This window comes from Oryzias melastigma, linkage group LG6 (genome assembly GCF_002922805.2).
Source record: "Oryzias melastigma strain HK-1 linkage group LG6, ASM292280v2, whole genome shotgun sequence".
Taxonomy (NCBI): domain Eukaryota; kingdom Metazoa; phylum Chordata; class Actinopteri; order Beloniformes; family Adrianichthyidae; genus Oryzias; species Oryzias melastigma.
The window spans coordinates 24,625,685-24,644,130 of NC_050517.1; the positions used below are offsets into that span (position 1 = coordinate 24,625,685).

The window sequence follows — 18,446 nt, forward strand, 5'->3', positions numbered from 1 at the left end:
GCTAGCATGGAGCTACTCCACCCTCCTTCTCCTTAAAGTTTCTGAGAACTTTCCTGCTAGCTAAAAGCATAATTTTCACCAGAGTGGATCTTTAACACATTTGGTAAATGATGAATGGTATAATAGCTTTTCAGGCTGTGCTTCACACACACACAAAAATCCCATCTTGAATTCTCCTCTGCCCATGTTCCAAGGACGGCCGCATTTCGAGACATGAGGAATGCTGGGAAAGTTCCATGAGTTCGCCATTACCACAAGCATTTCTGATGACGGCACACGTCTGCCCTTACTAAGAAACTGTCATGGAATCTTCCTTTTTCACGGCTGACTCAGCAGCTTAATGTCTAACTCACAGCTACTCCCTTTGTATGCTGCAGAGAAAGTTTTTTTTTTTTTTTTTTTTTTTTACATCAATGTGGAAAAAAGTTCATAGACATGAAAGGTTCAAACACGGTGATGATAAGGTGTGTTTGACTATAGTTGACGACCTGCTCGTGTTGACAGAGCTTGTCTGGTTTCCTGTGTATGATCAGGTGTGGACTCATCCATCACAACAAATGAATCATTAACTCGACCCCAGAGCGAGTAAGACTGTTTTTCAGAGAGGAGATTTGTTCATAAAATGATTCTTTATGACATTTGTGATGCTCATAAATTTCTTCTTTTTGGTATATATATCCATTTTCCAATTTTGTTTTCAGTCATCCTTTGTGACACAACAGTGTTGCATCAACCAAATGTGAGCACCATAAACACTGCTGTTTGTTGAAGCTGTTTCTATGGCATCGCTAAGGAAATGGTTGAAACAGGAAGTGACTTTTCTCTGCAAGGTAGGAGGAAGATTGTAACAGTGAACTCTTTGAACTTTCCTTTTAACTCAAGAGAGGATTTGAAACGCCTTGACTTTAAAGAACATTTTCATCATCAACTAATGTATTTGGTGACAAAGGAGAACAACACCTGCCATTCTAGCAAAATCAATAGTCTTATGTAATAAATAGGTCATAACATAGAACTAAATCCAACAGAAAGGCTGCAGTTTCTGCTGCACTTTCCAAAGTGAAGGTTCCTCAGACAATATTTTCTGTCACTTGTGAGTAATATCTTGAGGTGGAGGAGGTTTTTCCTAATCTAATAATATATAAATATGTGTTTTAAAACTGTGTTTTCCATAAACTAAGAAGTGCATTTATATCCCAGCTATTTGGTCAGGATAAAACATGTATAATATTACACGCCACATTTGTAGCTTCTTAAGTCATTTCAACCACTTGATGACTTAAAATGTATCCAGAAATAAAAATTCATACATCTATCCATCCATGTTCTTCCACTCATCCGGTACTGGGCCGCGGGGGGAGTATTCTAAGCAAAAATGCCCAGAATTCCCTCTCCCAGGTCACTTATCCAGCTCATGGTGAACCCCGAGATGTTCCCAGGACACTCTAGATGCATGTCCTGGGCCTTCCTCAGGGTCCTCCATCCAGTGGGACATGCCCGGAACACCTCCCCAAGGCGTCCAGGAGCCATCCGGACCAGATGCCCGAGCCACCTCAACTGGCTCCTCTTGATGTGGAGGAGAAAAATCCTCAACCTCTACAGAAAGTTCTGTGGAGATAATGGCATCACTTTACTCGGTACCACTCTCCATATTGAAAACGCAGAGTGACTACGTTACCTCAAGCCAACCTCACTGACACTGTCAATCACAGATTTGAACCACACCTCTCCCACACAGTCCGCCCCTTTTTTTGGTTGCATTTTTCAAATCTGGGCTGAGAGTGGAGACAGTCAAATTTGATGGATTTTTGCATCAACATGTATCAAGAGGTAAACCCCAATAACAAAAACATTTATGAAATCCCTTTAGTTTTGTCACATTTGGTGCTAAAAATCCATATTTTCCCCATCATGTTACTCGTTTTGACAATTTCATCTTCAAAACTGAATTTATAATCAATCCTTTGCGGCAGAACCTAAAAAGGTTTGTTTGAATCTCCTGGACGGTCATCCTTTATTGGAGCGTCGTTCCCATGACGACCGAGTAACTGTCCTCACGGCTGTTTGCAGGGAACTCACAGAATTGCAGGCTTTCTAGTCATGCTTTTTCGTCACAGCTCCTTCTTTCAGAAGAATGTTGAACAATCACATGCAAACAGCACATGATATGTTGCCACTGGGGGGATTGGAGAAAACCTGAGCAGGCTCCAATCTGTCAACTGAGAGAAACAAGTTTATTGTGGTGCAAAATGAAACTCTTACTGTTGAGATAACACGTGTGGATGAGTTAGAAGGGTAATTATTATTCATTTTCTTTTTTTTTTTAATTGTCGTTTTGCACCTTAAAGTAATTCAACCTAATTAACTAAATCTATGAGTTTTGCCATAGAAGACCTGAAAACAATGATTGCATCACTTCTTTTTATAGGTTATAAAGTTTTAAATAGAGAGAACAAAGGAGAAAAAGTCATAAAATCAAAGGACTAGGAGGCCAGATGGGCTGTGAATAAAGAGGAAGACAAGGCAGGCTGAAGAAGAGTTGATCATCGATCTGTTACTGTAGAGGCAGATGAAGACGAAAAGAAAAGTACGCAGTAGGGGAAAAAACAGTGCATGATTTGGGGCGGGCACAGAGGTGGGGCAAGTGTGGGAGAGGCAGAAGGGTGTGTGCTCACAGGAAGCACTCTTCCTCATCTGTGCATGCGACCAGCTTCTGTGCGTCTCCAGCAAAGAGGATAGAAAAGTTAGATGTGGGAGAGTTAAATCCACAGCTTTCAGAGAAACTTTAAGATTTTTTTCTTTTATTTCTGTTGTTCTTTTTATTTGGTTTGCTTTTTGCCTTGCTCCTTTATTCACACACAAACACACACTTACACACACACACACCAGCCGTCACTCTGGTTATTGGGAAAGGAAGACCAGTGCAGAGCAGAACTGTTACACACCTTTCGTCGCAGCTGCTCACCCTGCCGTCTCCAGCAGCTTTGTTCAAGATGTGGACTTTTCTATTCGGGGTCATCTTTGGATTACTGGCCTCCTGCAGTTTGGCTGAACTTGACGGTGAGAATGCTTCGCCTTCACCTCTTTGTGTAAAATTTTCAGTATTTGTCACATTGTGGAAAAATTTGCTTTTTTTATTTGAATTTCAGAGCTGTAATGTTTTTATTTTATTATTTTTTTCTGTTTGTTGAGCCTTGAATAGCACAGAACCGGTAAAAGACAGAGACTGTGGTTGTGGAAAGGATGAGTGAATGCCAGCAAGAGAGCATGTGCTCACACCGGCACAGACAGTCTGGCAGTCTGAGATGCCTCACAGACACAAAGAGCACAGACGTTCCTGCTTACTCTTCTGTCTCACTCACACTTTGAACTTTTTTTTTTGATCAATCGTTGGGATTATCCATCCATTTCACAAAAGTCGCTTCAGTTCAGAGGGATTTTCATCCTTTATTTTTGTAACAAAGGATGCTTCTCCAAGTCCTCTTTGTCTTTTTCCCATATCAGATATCCAAGGTTTTGATTGGATATGTTGCTTGCAGCGATACCTCTCTGGAGGTAAAATTATTTTGGAATCAGGCGGATTGAGGGCTTGTCTGCATCGGTCCCTGAGGATCTGGTGGTCTGCTTGTTCATAAAGACTCCCCTCTGGCGCTGCACCAAAGAACACTCAGCATCAGCCCATAAATCAGACTGGGGATTAGAAACGAGAAAAAAATAGGAAAGGGTACCCATACAGGGTAGGTACAGTCTACGAAGGAGAAGAGAAGGGACTGTTACTCTATTTGTTCAGTCTTGTTGTGAGCTACACTGTAAGTTTGCAATAGAATTCATTCAAGTTGACATATAAAGCAGCACCTGGGGGCTGGCCAGACCACCAACTGAACCAATCAGAGACTCACAGAACACTGAGTAGAAAAACAGCCTTAAAGCAAAAAGATGCATTAAGAGAAAGTTAAGCTTTAATTAGTTGTTGACTGTATACTTTACCACCTTATAAAATCCACATTGTTTGACTTGTAGTCTACAAAAAACAGTTTCATTTGAAAGATGAAAAGTTTTTGAATAAAACCCAACTACAGATCATAAAGACATAAAACTTTCCTCTTATCTGCTGCTCTTCCTGTACAAACCTTAAGTTCACTTTTTCATCTATGGAGATAAGGGAGTGACAAGAATGTTACCACAGTAACCTATTTTCTCTTTTATTATACTTCTCCAAACGTAGTCTTTCTGGCTTTCTTGGTTCGGCCTCAAGTTGGGGGTCATGTTTCAAAGTGAAGGATTGTTTGAGGCCCCGAGGACACGATCCTGACAAAGAGGAGCTTGTGCCTGCAAGGGCAGCAAGTACTTCTGGACACGTGCTTGAACTATACCGCGGCTAAACAAAATCAGATAAAGAAGTTCTTCTCTTAAGTAACACAAGTGACCAATTGCTCTATGAATATGAATAAATAAATGAGAATCAAAGGGTGAGGATTGAGCACTTGTGTTTGTTTTAGTTTTGGTCATGTTGGTGAATGTCACACCAGGTTTAGGTTACCAATCATTCACAGCTGTCTTGATTTCAGCAAATTGTCCTTAGTGTGAGTATATAAGTGTCTTACATATTTTGTGTCACCAGTTCCTTGTACTAATATCCGCTTCTGTCAACAAATACATTCCTAGAAATTTTAATTTTTATCAGTGAAAGTTGATATTATCATGTGTGAACCTGCAACAATAATTGATTTTAAGTGAGGAATTCCTGTTCCAGATTCACTGGAGTTCCAGCATGACTTTTAGGATACATTCCTGCAAATTAAATGTGTTAAAGATTAGGGCTGGGTTGAGAAAATCAATCTTAATCAATCTTTCAATGATCGGTCCATAAAAGTAAGGACTGATCTAACACATAATGCTCAAGTCTGCTAGCTTGATGCTGACATACAATGGGATTTCCCATAGGACGGCTAATGCTAACGCTCGGTTGACCTAAATACAGATTGCTGACTAAATGAACATCTTTATTTTTTAAACTCTTTTAAGGAAATAGTTTTCATTTGAGGTCTAAAGCACTGTTTGTGCCCATACTTTCTTCTTCTTCTGGAATAAGGTGTAATGCTTTAGTGCGATCGCTACCTAGTGGCCAAACTGAAAAGCCCTCCAGAAAAGGCAAAACAATTGCTGGAGTATATCTGTTTGAGAATACTGTAACACACTGTAACAATCTCATTGTCGCAGGCTGTGGTATACTGTATTAGTATTAAGATGTAGTAGTACCAAAGTTTAAACATCATTTTAGTCTAAAGTTCATGGGTTTGATCAGCAGTCTCCTATTTTATTTTTTTAAAGAAACATTTTTATCTTAACTAATAGAACTCCACTGCTGTGAATACAAAAATCATCATAATGTATAAATTTAATTTATTCCTAATTTCCAATTAATACAGCAAATCATTTTGAAAAGATCTTATTGTCTCATTTCCAAACTCATCATTAACTACATTTAGACCTCATTTGCTGACATAATTTGTGTTAGTTAGACTAAAAATAGAATGTTTTAAATGCACTTGTCATGTATTCTTTGTGAACTAAAGCATTAATATCAAATGTATGTATTGATTAGCAAAACAATTTGCTAATGTGCACAAAAATGTGTGCAAATGAAGCTGCTCTGCAAAAACATGACAAACACAAAGATACTTATGGTATTTAAAATAGCTGTTCATTTTTTTATCCAAAACCTTTTTAGTGGCATATATGCATTTTTGCCTGTTAAAATAAATTTTGTTATAAATAAAACTATTTAGTAAACCATATAACCTTTCATTTGAGTATTTTTTTAATGTAATTTCCTTACTTCTTATAAAGCTAGAAAGATCTGTGTGCTGCTTTAGAAACAGTTGCACAACTTTTTGATTTTAATCTGATTCTAATATTTATCATTAAAAATTAACTAAAATGTGAATGAAAGAAGAGATTACTTTTAATGCTTAAAGCAAATGCCAGAAAAATGAATGTACTTTGATTTATTGTGAAGTTTAAATATATATTTTTTTAGTTTTAGATGAGTATTTTTCATAATATATTGGGGCGTGGGTGGGAGTTCCTGGAAAGCAATCTGGAAGAAAAGTGCTGCAAAAAAATAAAGTTGATTTATTTTTTGATTTAGCTATTTTATCACATATTAATTATTTGAATAAACTGAATGTTTGCTTGTGAAAGAGAAGCTCAAGGAACCACAATCTATGAAAAAGGAAACCAGAAAAAAAAAAGAAAAGAAAAGTAGTGGGCGTGGTTGAGGTAAAGGTAAAAACTATCCGTTTGCAGAATTATTTTTATCCCTTGCTGTGATGTATTCTGATGTATGCAGGCTTAAGTTTTCTCTCCCAATCTCCTTTTCCATCAACCTGGTTAAGAGTAAATGTGTTTTCTGGCCCCTGTAGTGATGCAGACCACTGTGGGAGGTACAGACAACAAGGTCCACAGAACCAGCTAGTAAAGTGTGGCCAACGAGATGTAATGGATCTGATGGAAGACACAGAGTGTCCTGTGTTCAAGCATGGCGTTTCTAACTTTGTGGTATTTTCAGAAGACTTGAGCGAAAACATTTTCAATGAAGTGTGTCTGGGAAAGACTAGAGAGAATGTAGATAAAAGGATAAAAATAAGATGTTTTTTTGCCATGGGTAGATCAGCGTTTAAAGTGTATACAGTATTGATGTGGCAGTCTGTGTGAGCAAAGTGCAATGAAAAAGGTAATGAGACAAAGTGGGAATTGAATGAAAAGAGCCAGGCTTGTCAGCTACTTTTAATGCAGCAGGAGGTTTTGGCCAAACTCTCCGTAAGCGCTCCCCTTCAGCCAGGCTTTGCAGTCTCCTTGGTTTCGGCTCCAGGTGACGGTGGAGCTTTTGGAAGAGTGCGGGCACTGGCATCACAGCCTCCCAGAGTTTATAAAGATACTCGTGGTCATTCTCTGTGAATACTGATTAGTACGCCTCTGATTCATGTCAGCTTTCGCTGTAGTCCACTCATATTGAGCTCCCTTTGATCCCTCCACTTAAACTCAGCCCCCTCCACTGTCAGGCATGAGGCAGCACATGTTGAGGTGCTGGAAACAAGTCAAGAAGTAAAACTCCCTTACATGTTAGTGATTAAAGAAGCTATTTGTTGCTGAAGTTGCACTGCGATCACCTTTTGATTTATTGAAAAAGAATGTTTTGTTGGCTAAATTTAAAGGGCAACCAACTTAATCAACTTTTTTAGGCTATTTCTTGAAATGGTGCTTTTAAAATGTTGGTCCTTGCCACATTTTTGACAATTTGAAATAAATGTGTTTAATTCCTGAAATTATGGTCGAAATCAATCTATGTGCTGCCCCCTACAGGTTTAAATAAGGTATTACAGTTGAATTTTGTGATTGGTCAAAAATGTAAGTCCCAGGTCATTTCAGAAGTTTCTCGTCACCATGCTCTGCAGCTCCAGCATAAAAGCCCCTCCCATCTTTGAAAGCTTGACATGTAGTTTAAAGCTCACCCCGCTGCTGCAACGTCAAGAGGGAGAGCGCCGAAGCTCACCCTGCGGCGCTCAGAAATTTGGAGCTCACGCCAAGAGCGGTGAAGCTCTCCCCACGATGCCGGTTTGTTTAACCGGGGCTTGGAAAGCTAGCTGGCTGGCAGACAGAGAGCCGCTGTAGGATGGGGAAGCAGCCTGCTTGGGCCTCCTAAACCTTATAATTGTTTTTTATTAGGGCCAGGAATCAATTAAAAAAATTTTTTTTTTATTTATTTTTTTTTTGTCTCAGTATTTGACAGTGTTTGTATATTTTATCTGCAAATAATCAAAATGTGAAATCACACACTGAACTCCAGATTTAGAACATTAATCTTTAATTAGTGCCATCAATCGATTAAAAAAAAAAAATCAGATTAATCGCACTTTTGTGTTGGGATTAACCAGGATTGATCACAATGTTTTACATGGTAAAATGTATTTCTACAATATGGCACCGGACCATGAATCAAATAGTGAAAAAGTGATCTAAAGTTAACAACAAAAATAGGAAGAATAAAGGACTAAAAACTGATTGAATATTTCTTTCTTTCATGGTATAAGTGGGATAATACCCGACAAAATGTTTAAACGCACGCCGCGGAGGCCTGAACCGCCGAATGAAAGTGAATAACCGTATCTTAGATTTTTTTTGTATTAATTATTTTTGATTGATCATGTGCGTTAACACGTTAATGTTCACACCCTTATTTCTTATTATTACTTTATTTTCATCATGACATTAAAAAGATCCTTAAGTTACCTTAAGCTAACATCACTGTCAATAACTGATCCAGACCACACCTCCCCCCGCTGAGTTCTCCTCCATTAGCCCCACTCCCTTTTTTTCAATTTTTCAAATTTTGGCTGATCATGGAGTCAGACTCTAACTCTCCTGTTGTGTAACCATTTAGGAGAAAAACTGTTGTTTTCTGGGACATAGTTTCTGCAGAGTGACAGGACTACTCCATTTCTTTACATGCTGTCCCGCTAGCTTACAGCCCCCCACAACCTAACATAAAAAATGGCGAGATCAATCTATTCATACAGTTTAGAGCCAGATTTCAGTTCAGACAAGAAAAACAAAAACGTACACGGATCTATTCGTCTACAAGTGGATCTATTGGAATGGAGCTGAGCACCAAACATGTGGGGGGCAAATTATGTAATTTGCATAACAATGATAAGCTTTTTTAAACAACATTTCTTAGTAAGCCCCTGCTTCACAATGATTTGAATAAAGACATCCTTAGAAACATTGTTTTAATTGTCCTTGTATACGTCCTTCATAAGAGAAGTACCAAAGAACATGTTCAAAACACACACAAATTGCATTGAAGTGGGTCTTTAAGAAATGCCTGTAGGAAAGAGGTGAACTTCCTACAAGTGATCTCATATAAGGCCTTCAATGAAGTTTATCTAAAACATTTTAAAAAGTCTTCAGTAGATCCTCGGCTGAAGGAGAAAATATGTGAACCCTTTGGAATTACTTGGTTTTATGCATAATCTTAATTGTGTGTAAAAACATGAAAACCTAAATTGTTGTGATTTAAGCAGGCAATCCTTTTCTCCATTGTTGCGATTTAGATTTAGCTAAAACAAAAACACATCATGTGTCCATTTATTACAGAAATTGAGGTACTCCTAATGGGTTCACATACTTTCTCTTGCAACTGTAGCTCAAATTTTGATGTATGTTTCTGTCACTTTGAAGTCTAAGATTTGAATCAAAAAGTGTAATGTAGCTAATAACTAAAAAAAATGGTATATTATCATAAGTATGAATTTGGATTACTTTGTTGCAGTGTTGAAGCCACATAGCAAAACTGTTATTTTTGTTCTTTTTTTATTCTTAGTTCCTTGTTTGTCAAAACTTTTACTGCCTTGTTTTCAGTTCTGGGTTTTCAAAGGAAGGAAACACATATTTGCCTTTCCTGTTTGATATATTTTTGTTTTTTTTACCTAACAGAGATATTTCACAACCTTTGCATCTGTCACCATGGTGCCAAGATATCGTAAAACAAAAAAAAAAAATGTTTTTTTCTTTTTCCATTTGATTAACATGCACAGCCTTTGCCTGAGGAACCTTTCACATCTTTGTGTGACACCCGCAGTATATTTCCTGAGAAGCTTTGGTTGCTTTCTCAGAAACAATCTTTCACTTTGAGAGATGGCCCTTTAGGATGATGTAACGTAGTCTCACTAAATAGTCATTCTACTCACAAATCAGAAAATTTGACCAAAATTATACTTTGCAAGAGGTGGATGTGACACTTTCTCTGCATTGTTTAGGAGAAAATTGAAATAAAACTCAAATGCTTTCTTTCTGTGGCACTATTTTTTTTTTTTTAGTTGCCCTGTTCAGCCGCCATTTGCAGCAGTGTTGGACAGATTTTACAGTTACATTAGGGGGTTATGAATCTTAATAAACAAGGGGTGTTTTTGTATTGGTGCTCTTTTATATTAAAGCTAAACTTTTAATTATATTTACTTTTTTTATTTGGGGCAGATGGAAAAAGAAGAAGATAGAATGAGAGAGTGGGATGTTAGAGATGGGGTTTATTGGTCCAAAAAAAAGGGTTTTGTGTGTGTGTGTGTGTGGGGATTAGTCAAAAGGGGCTTGTCCACACACACTCAAATATGTGCAAGCTCCAGCCCTCCCGCCGCACCAGGGGACCCAGCACAGGGCCCCACCCCTGGAGAGACCCCCTCAGCCCCAGACAAGCAGCCCACCACCCGGGAGACCTGCCCACGGTCCAATAGAGCAAAAGCAGGGGCCACTTACCCCTATCCAGGAGGAGAAGTGGGGGTCCTCCATGAGTGTGGTAAACATGGTGCCGACCAGGCTCCCCCATATATGGAATTTTGGAGAAGTCCGGTACTTGAGGGCAAGGACCAGAACCAAAACCACAGTGACACAGACACCGTCAGTTTTAGATGTGATGTGATCCCTGGCTCGTGGCCTAACCAACGAACTCTGGGTTCCCTCTTCCTCCATGGGGAGATGGCCTCTGGGACATGAAGTTAGCAAGGGACACAGCCACCATTGCCTAAGGGCCTGGTTGGCTAGGGATGGAGTAGGGGACAGAAGATCAGTGGCCCCACTTTCATTGTGTAACATTTTGTGTGTGTGTTTGAGTGTATATTGTTGAGGGGTAGAGGGGTGTGTGTTGAATTTGGCATTTCCCGATTAATCACAGTAATGTCCAACCAACCTCCCGCCATGGGGCCCAACATGGCTATGGTGCAGTTCAAAATGGTAGGACACTGAGAGGACATCTCCCACTTGCTGACAGTGATGTCCAAACACCCCATCACCACCACCAAGGAAGTAGGAACATTTTTAAAGTAGCAGCAGGACCAAAACCCAACAAGAGCTGCAAAGTCACACAAAAATTATCTTTATTTCTGTTTCTTTCTGGACCATTATTTTTTTCTAAAATAGATATAATGTAATCATAACAGTGTTCTGTATTTGACCATTTCAAATTCACTTAGTATGGCATTTTCTATGGTCATGATGCACCGTTACCTTTTTCCTCTTTTTACCATCAAATGTAAACATGACAACAATTGTCCCAAATCCAAATGTGCAAATATATACTTTTACAGCAAATTTTTCATTCCTTTCTTCAGCAGGTTTTAGACCTCCAGTCTAAGTTAATTTATCAAAGTTCATCTAAACATCTGAACTTACTGTTCACTTTTTCACTAACAACCACACGATGACACATTTGTTCCAACAGAGAATGACGATTGACCCACAAAAAATGACAACACAGATAGATTACTAGATTACAGATAGATTCAAAAAGGTCAAGTCTTTAATTCAAGTTTGAAGCCACTTGTAGATTTTTTTTGTGCTTGTTAATAACGTATCAAATTTTATCCAGGTTTACTATCAGGAACAATTCTTCCAAGATTTGTTTTTGCAAGACTGAACAATTGTTTGACCCTTGTGTTATCTTACGGGTCCACATGACCCTAGCCTTACATTGACATGTTATCCGTCCCATGTCAAAGGTGGAGGACGGTGGACAGGATTTTATTTCTGCCACGAACACCAGTGAAAATCAAAAACCATTGAAAAAAAAAGTTCAGCGCGCTGTCTTTAGGGGTCCAGATGACCCACTCCTAACATCAACATACCTAGAAGAGTTACATTTATTGTGTCTAATAAACAAAAGTTTTATTTATCTTTGTAAAGTTTGACTTAATATGACCTGCCAATACATTCATTTTTTTGTGTTTCCTTTAGTGAGCTCTCGCTCCTGCAGCTTTGCTGGGGTTTTTCTGGCTGAAGGAAAATCTCGCCACTCTCTAAACTTCAACGACGCTCAAAAGGTGTGTGAACAGTTGGAGAGCACCATGGCAACCACACAGCAACTTAAGGAAGCTTATAATTCAACCATGGAAACCTGCAGGTGACTATATAACTTGTGCATATTATGTTTTTATTATGATTTTTTTTCTTTTGCTTCCTTATAAATGCCAAATAATCCTTGACATGATTATAAATGTTAACACACTATGTCATCCCTTCAGGTACGGTTGGATTAACAACCAGAGCATTGCCATCCTCAGACAGAATTCCCATGAAAACTGTGCAAAAAACATGACAGGTTTCCTCATTAATTCCAACGTTTCCCCTGAAGACACGTATGATGTTTACTGCTTTGATGAAAAAGGTGCTTCCCTTTATCATTAAGTGAACATTTTTATCTGACTCATGCATGACATTTTTTCTTAACACTGCATCTTCCTTCTTCTTTTCTGGATCAATCACCTGGTTCTTGAAGTGTCGAAGGAGTCTAAGAACTGCACTAAGAGATTTCACAGAAAAGAACTCCACCAGGATGCTCCCGGTATGTAGTGTTCACCTTCCTATTACTGTCATATTATATATTTAAAAAAACATAGTCACTCCAAACTCCAAAAGATGATGATGCAAAACAAATGGGACCTGTTTCCGCATGAATTTATATAGGAATCTAGTACAGATTTAATCTGGTGGATCTGAATGTGTTGTAAAAAATATTATTTTAGAAGATACAATGCTAACTTGTGTGCACAAAATGCTAATAAAAGGCTAATTTTAGGCCACAAAATGCTAACATGTGCATAAAAAATAGTAATCTGTGTGCACAAAACACTGACTTGTGCCTGCAAAATTGGATACAAAACACTATGCACCTGTGTGCATAGAATGTTGATAAAATGTTACATTGTGTGCACAAACATGATACTAATTTGTGTGCACAAAATACAAACTTGTGCTCACAAAATGCTATATTGAGAGCAGAAAATGCTAATAAATGCAAATTTGTGCACAGAAAATGCGAATTTGTGAGTACAAGATACTAATTTTTGCACACAAAAAACTAACTTGTGCCCACAAAATGCTAATCTGTGCGTAAAAGATACTAATTTGTGTGCACAAAATTCTAACTGGAGCTCACAGGATGCTAGCTCGTGTGCACAAAATGCAATCTGCGTATAAGATATTAATTTGTGTGCACAAAATATGAACTTGAGCTAAAAAAAATGCTAACTTGTGTGCACAAAATAATAATAAAAACGCTAACTTGTGTGCACAAAATGCTAATATGTGCGTAAAAGATAGTAATTTGTGTCTGCAAAATTCTAACTTGAACTCACAGAATGCTAACTTGTGTGCACAAATGCCATGTGTGTAGAAGATACTAATTTGTGTGCATAAAATGCTAACTTTTGTGCACAAATTGCTAATATATGTATGTATGCAATATACTAATTTGTGTGCACAAAATCCTAATTTGTGGTAAAAGATACTAATTTGTGTGCACAAAACACGAACTTGTACTCACAAAATGCTAACTTGTGTGCACAAATTGCTAATATGTGCATGTATGCAATATACTAATTTGTGTGCACAAAATCCTAATTTGTGGTAAAAGATACTAATTTGTGTGCACAAAATACTAACTTGTACTCACAAAATGCAAACTTGTGTGCACAAATGACATTCTGTGAGTTGAAGTTAGAATTTTGTACACACAAATTAGTATCTTGCATACACATATTAGCAAACTCTTGTGCACAAAATGCCATGTGCGTACAAGATACTAATTTGTGTGCACAAAATACTAATACAATGCTAACTTGTACTCACAAAATGCTAACTTGTGTGCACAAATTGCAAATATTTGTATGCAAGTTTGTGGTAAAACAACACAAAATGCTATATTGAGGGAACTATTTGTATCTTTTTTTTATGTCATGTCTAGGGCTTTGTATGATAGTAATATCGTATTTAGTAGGGATATGGTTTGTCTTGTCACCAGCTAGTTGCTGACGAGCATCATAGCAGGTTTATGTTTCTAAATTCATCACTGAGTATATAAACCTCACCATGAGGTGATTTAGTCATTTTAGCCATGGTGAATGTATTCTGCTAAAATAACCACAGTGCATACTTTATGGATACTTTTGCATTTGTTCATTTACCTTTAAAAAACGAATTTGCCTTATTCTTTTCTGAATTCAGTCGAGACTACACCACAGCCAGGGGATGAGTCAGGGGAGCCACCAATCTTTACAAAATCACCAACAGAAGATGGCTCTGAAAATAAAACCTCCAAGGACATTTTTCGGGAGGAGGCCATGGGCGAGAAGGCTGACGACACCACACAAGAGCCAGAGGATTCCTTTGAGTTTACTGAGGAAATCCTCCATGAAGAAAATGTCACCAACAGTGTGACTGACACCTACGTTCCTGGGGAACTGGACCACACGGCTGGATCTGGGATGTCACCATATGTCACTCAGAAGGAGGACGCCTCTGCAGTGACCCCTGTTGGAGGGCCGGGAGACGCACAAGAGGAAAACAGTCACACTGAGTCCAAAGAAGAGGAACCACAGACTGAAGAAAACTCTCAGGATAAAGGTATTTTATAATATAACATTTTACCAAAAAAAAAAAAATACTTTGCTGATAGTTAAAAAATAAACAAAATCAAAATCAAAATTCAGTAGCTTTGGAAAATAAACTTCTTTTTAAACCTTGATAAATCATAAAACTTTAAATTTTATTGCATAATTGATTGAAAAAAACTACAATAGTCTACAATATTTTATTAAGAAAGATGTGTCATGTTGCCCCCTTGTGTCAGATAAAACCCATTTTGAGCATAGCTCAAAACTAAATGAAAGACTAGCTTGCATTTTGAAAATGAAGCAGTTTTTTTTTTTTTTTTTTTTTTTTTTTACTTTTTCCTTGACTTTAGGTCTAACATTTCTCATTGTTTCCATGTGGCTTTCCATCAAGGACCCGTGGATAAGAGGCGTTCCCTGCAGCCTGATGGCACTGACAAAAACCCAGAAAAAAGTGGAAATTCAGGTGAGGATTTGTATTATTCAGTCTTCTGGAGAGTACATTTACTAAAAATCTGTCCTTCAATGTGCCTGTTTAGACTGGCTGGTGGTTGTTGGAGTGATCGTGGGAGTCGCAGCCATTCTTCTGGTGTGTGTGGCCTACATAAAAAGAAAAAGGTGAGGCTCTGATGGATGATTTGGCGTCCCCGTTACACTTTTTATGTCTGATATCAAAAGCTTTGAGTTAATAGAAAGCAGCAATGAGGTATGAATGAATTTGATTGTGATACAGCTTGTGCAGCAGGCAGAAAACCCTCATGATCACATCCAAAGATGGCACTGAGGGTAACGGGACGGCAGCAGCGGCCGCCGCCGCCTCCACAGTGGCTTCCAGCTCTCTCAGCCAGGACAGAGACCAGGAGATGGTGACCCTCATGAACAAAGAGACGCTTCAGGAGAACGGTAACACGGAAGAGTTCACGGTCATTAAGCTGGAGGAGTCGCCAGATCAGGACAAGCAGGCGTGAGGGAGACGGGTGGAGGTGGAAGGAGCGGGCACGCTGGCAGACAAATCAGGACTGAAGCTCTAAACTTTTAAAATTAATTTTGGTTGCCCACCCCTGAATGCACTCTGAGTTAAAACCAGTCTGTTGCACCTTCAGAGTCAGCCTAACATCTGGAGCTGAAGATGTTGCTTCTTTTCTGGATCAGATCAGAAATTTCACGTCTGATTTTTCCAGGAAAACAAAGCAAAGTTTGGAAAACCATATGTATTATTTTTATTATTATTTTGCTTTACGTAGATGGCTACATGGGAAAATGATAGTTAATTTACGCATTTGTTACACTTTTGTAAGTTTTTTTTATTTTATGAATTTTGTTGTTAATTTGTTCACATCATCTGGGAACTAATCAGTCGTTTATTTAAATGTGTTTTAAGTGACTCCAAAATCCTAATAATGATGCTAATTAATGTGCCTTTTTGTTTGATAGATTTGTTATTTAATTCCAGAGTTTGCCTTCAGATTGAACTTTCAAAATAAAACCTGAAAATATCACAGTCACAAGTAATGTAATTGTAACTCGTATTATCTGTATATATTGTTTAAAAACTTTTTTTTTTTTGTTATAGGAAGGAAACCTTTTTTAAATGATTTTTTTTCTGCCCTCATTTTAAATAAAGTGTAAAAATTGCTGCATGTGTAAACCTGCTGTAGAGTTCTGAACTTTTAAAGCCAGTTCATATTTTAGGGGGTTTGTGGAAATGAACAGATGATATCCTGAAACTAAAAAAGAAAATATGGTAAATGTGTGTCTGATGTGCAGAAAAAGAAAAGGATAAATAGATGAAGAAATGAGCACAAATCCTGACTGAGTGGAAACAAAAGGGTTTGTTTTGAAGTGAAGAACGGTGACTTTAAAGACTGGTTGTGTTGTCACTGTGACAGCAGTGTTTGTGTGTGTGATGAATTTGTGTACTTGTTCAAATTGTGTGTACAACTTCATGTTTAAGCATGTTCTTACAGTAAAAATGCTGCATTTACTCTCTGGCTTTGATAAAACTTACATTGTGTGATGTTTTTTGGCATTCTGACATCATACATCATGTTTTTTATTATTATTATTATTAAAGCTCAACTTTTGCTTTGCAGAAAAAACACAGATTGTACTAGAGTAGTCAGGTTTGAATCATTAACAAAGAAAGGTTGCTGAAAAGAACTTGTAAAGTCATGACATAAATAAATGTGTACAAAGACGTGCTGCGGCGCGGTGTGCCCTCTGTGATTACTCTGTAAAAGTGTGAGGAGAATGGGGGATGACGGGTAAGGCGAGCAGTTACACCGCTCTCACATTAGGAGGAAGCGAGGTTTCTATGGCAGCCGGTCGGGATGCGAGAACATGCAAACACAGGAAACAATGAATAAGCCAGAGACGGCCATTTTGAAAGATGCGGACGGCATCATTCTGCAATTAACATGCGTGCAATGTCATCAAGCTGACAAAACGGAACAAAAGCCCGTTTTAAGGAGGCATTAATCTGGAGTACACTCTGTTCTGTAGCGATTTCACCAAGAACACAGGTGTAATGGTTTAGTTAAAGGACGGTTTCTCACTTATAGAATCCTTTTTTAATAAGTTATTCATATTTTGATGCAAACTAGTTTTTTTTATTAGAAAGTGAAAACAAAATAAACCAATTTTGTGCCATGAATGTAAAATCTCTCTTTTTTTCCAACAATCTGATGATAATTAACAAACAATTGCTCAATTTAGCCTCTTTATGTGTTTTTTTAACTTTAGTTTGCACAACATTTTGGATTCCATGGACTTCCTGCCTCTTGTAAAGCTGCTTTAAAGGCTGTTTTCTGTGACGGATATGTCATCTCCACATTTCCAGATGACAGCCAGGATGGATTCTAATACACCCACATAACCCAGAATAGAAAAAAGAGGTGTTTTTAAACGAGTGAGAAAGAGAAAACGTCATCTTTAAATGGCTTAAAGGCTCCTTTTGGTAGTCGTTCTGCTCATTTCCTTTATGGAATTTGTTTCTGCTCTTTTCACTGCTTGACTTTGAAGTCTGTCATGTCAAAATATTTCAACTCAAATTTTAATTCAGTAAGTCACTCAGAAGACGGAGAAGGAATAGAGCAAAACTAGTAAAAAAAATGTGGATCAAAACAGTAGAAATTTGTTTTTTTTTTATTTAATCTGGAAACAATAAAAACAGAAATGTTATTGACGTATCTTTAAAAAAGGAAGAACTAAAACTAAAGAGATAAAAAATGTATTTTAGTGATACATTATAAGGCTGGATGGATTTATTTATACAGTTCTTTTATTCTATGGTCCAACTTTTCCATTTTTGGCTCTATTGGTAGTGAAAAGAGTGTTTCAGCATTTTTCAGGAACTTTGAAGATATTTCAGTCTCTAGTAATTTATTACACTGCAAAAACGGAATTTTAAGAAAGTCAAAAGACCATTTTTCCAGAAAAAATATCTTATTTTCAATCTTGCAGGAAAAATATATTCGAAAAAGTTTTTCAACAGTAAAATTATCTTAATTTAAGCAAAGATTTTGATTTTCTGTAAATAACGACAATTTTTCTCACCCGAATGTCAGATTTTTTTGCTTATTTAAATACAAATGTTCAGATTTTAAGAATTTCTGACTCATTTTAAGAGGCTTCTTTTTGCATTGTAATGCTAGCTACAAAATGTACAAATTCCCACCACATGAAAAATAAATTCTAGCGCTTATTTTCATCTCCAAGTCTGGGTTAATCATACTATGATTAAATAAAAATATATATGTGTACAACCACTAATGTTTCCCTTAATGTTAGCCATAAGAAAAAATATCAATTTTACATCTTTTGATCTATCATAAAACTGAATTTGCACAGATTTTCTTTTGCGGTTTTGAATACAAAAGCTATAAATGATGCAAACCTTGTTCAAAAGTAGTGTGTTAGAAAAAAAAAAGCAACTATTGGATAACTTTAAACTCACTACAGAACATATTCAGAAACAATTCTTGTTTATTCAATAAAAAAAACTCA

General features: G+C 37.4%; 1 protein-coding gene across 3 annotated transcripts; it reads left to right on the top strand.

The window, feature by feature from the left end:
* The first annotated feature begins 2,040 nt into the window (after positions 1 to 2,040).
* Positions 2,041 to 16,640, top strand: cd44b (CD44 molecule (Indian blood group) b). Of its 3 annotated transcripts, none has more exons than XM_024282676.2 (8): positions 2,041 to 3,060; positions 11,788 to 11,953; positions 12,075 to 12,217; positions 12,329 to 12,394; positions 14,056 to 14,454; positions 14,836 to 14,907; positions 14,981 to 15,059; positions 15,184 to 16,640. In XM_024282676.2, the coding sequence occupies exons 1-8, from the start codon at positions 2,994 to 2,996 to the stop codon at positions 15,407 to 15,409; spliced, it is 1,218 nt and encodes a 405-aa protein (XP_024138444.1). In that variant the 5' UTR covers positions 2,041 to 2,993; the 3' UTR covers positions 15,410 to 16,640. The 3 variants fall into 3 exon arrangements, with proteins under 3 accessions (XP_024138444.1, XP_024138445.1, XP_024138442.1); XM_024282677.2 differs by having other exon boundaries at positions 15,187 to 16,640; XM_024282674.2 differs by having other exon boundaries at positions 2,043 to 3,060; positions 15,175 to 16,640.
* The last annotated feature ends 1,806 nt before the right edge of the window (positions 16,641 to 18,446 follow it).

What these genes read in the sequence shown, in the direction of transcription:
- cd44b (XM_024282674.2), top strand. Translation starts at nt 2,994, where the DNA reads ATGTGGACTTTTCTATTCGGGGTCATCTTTGGATTACTGGCCTCCTGC. An exon ending in TCAACCATGGAAACCTGCAG is followed by an intron (nt 11,954 to 12,074) that starts GTGACTATATAA and finishes TCATCCCTTCAG; the next exon opens with GTACGGTTGGATTAACAACC. An exon ending in AGAAAAAAGTGGAAATTCAG is followed by an intron (nt 14,908 to 14,980) that starts GTGAGGATTTGT and finishes GTGCCTGTTTAG; the next exon opens with ACTGGCTGGTGGTTGTTGGA.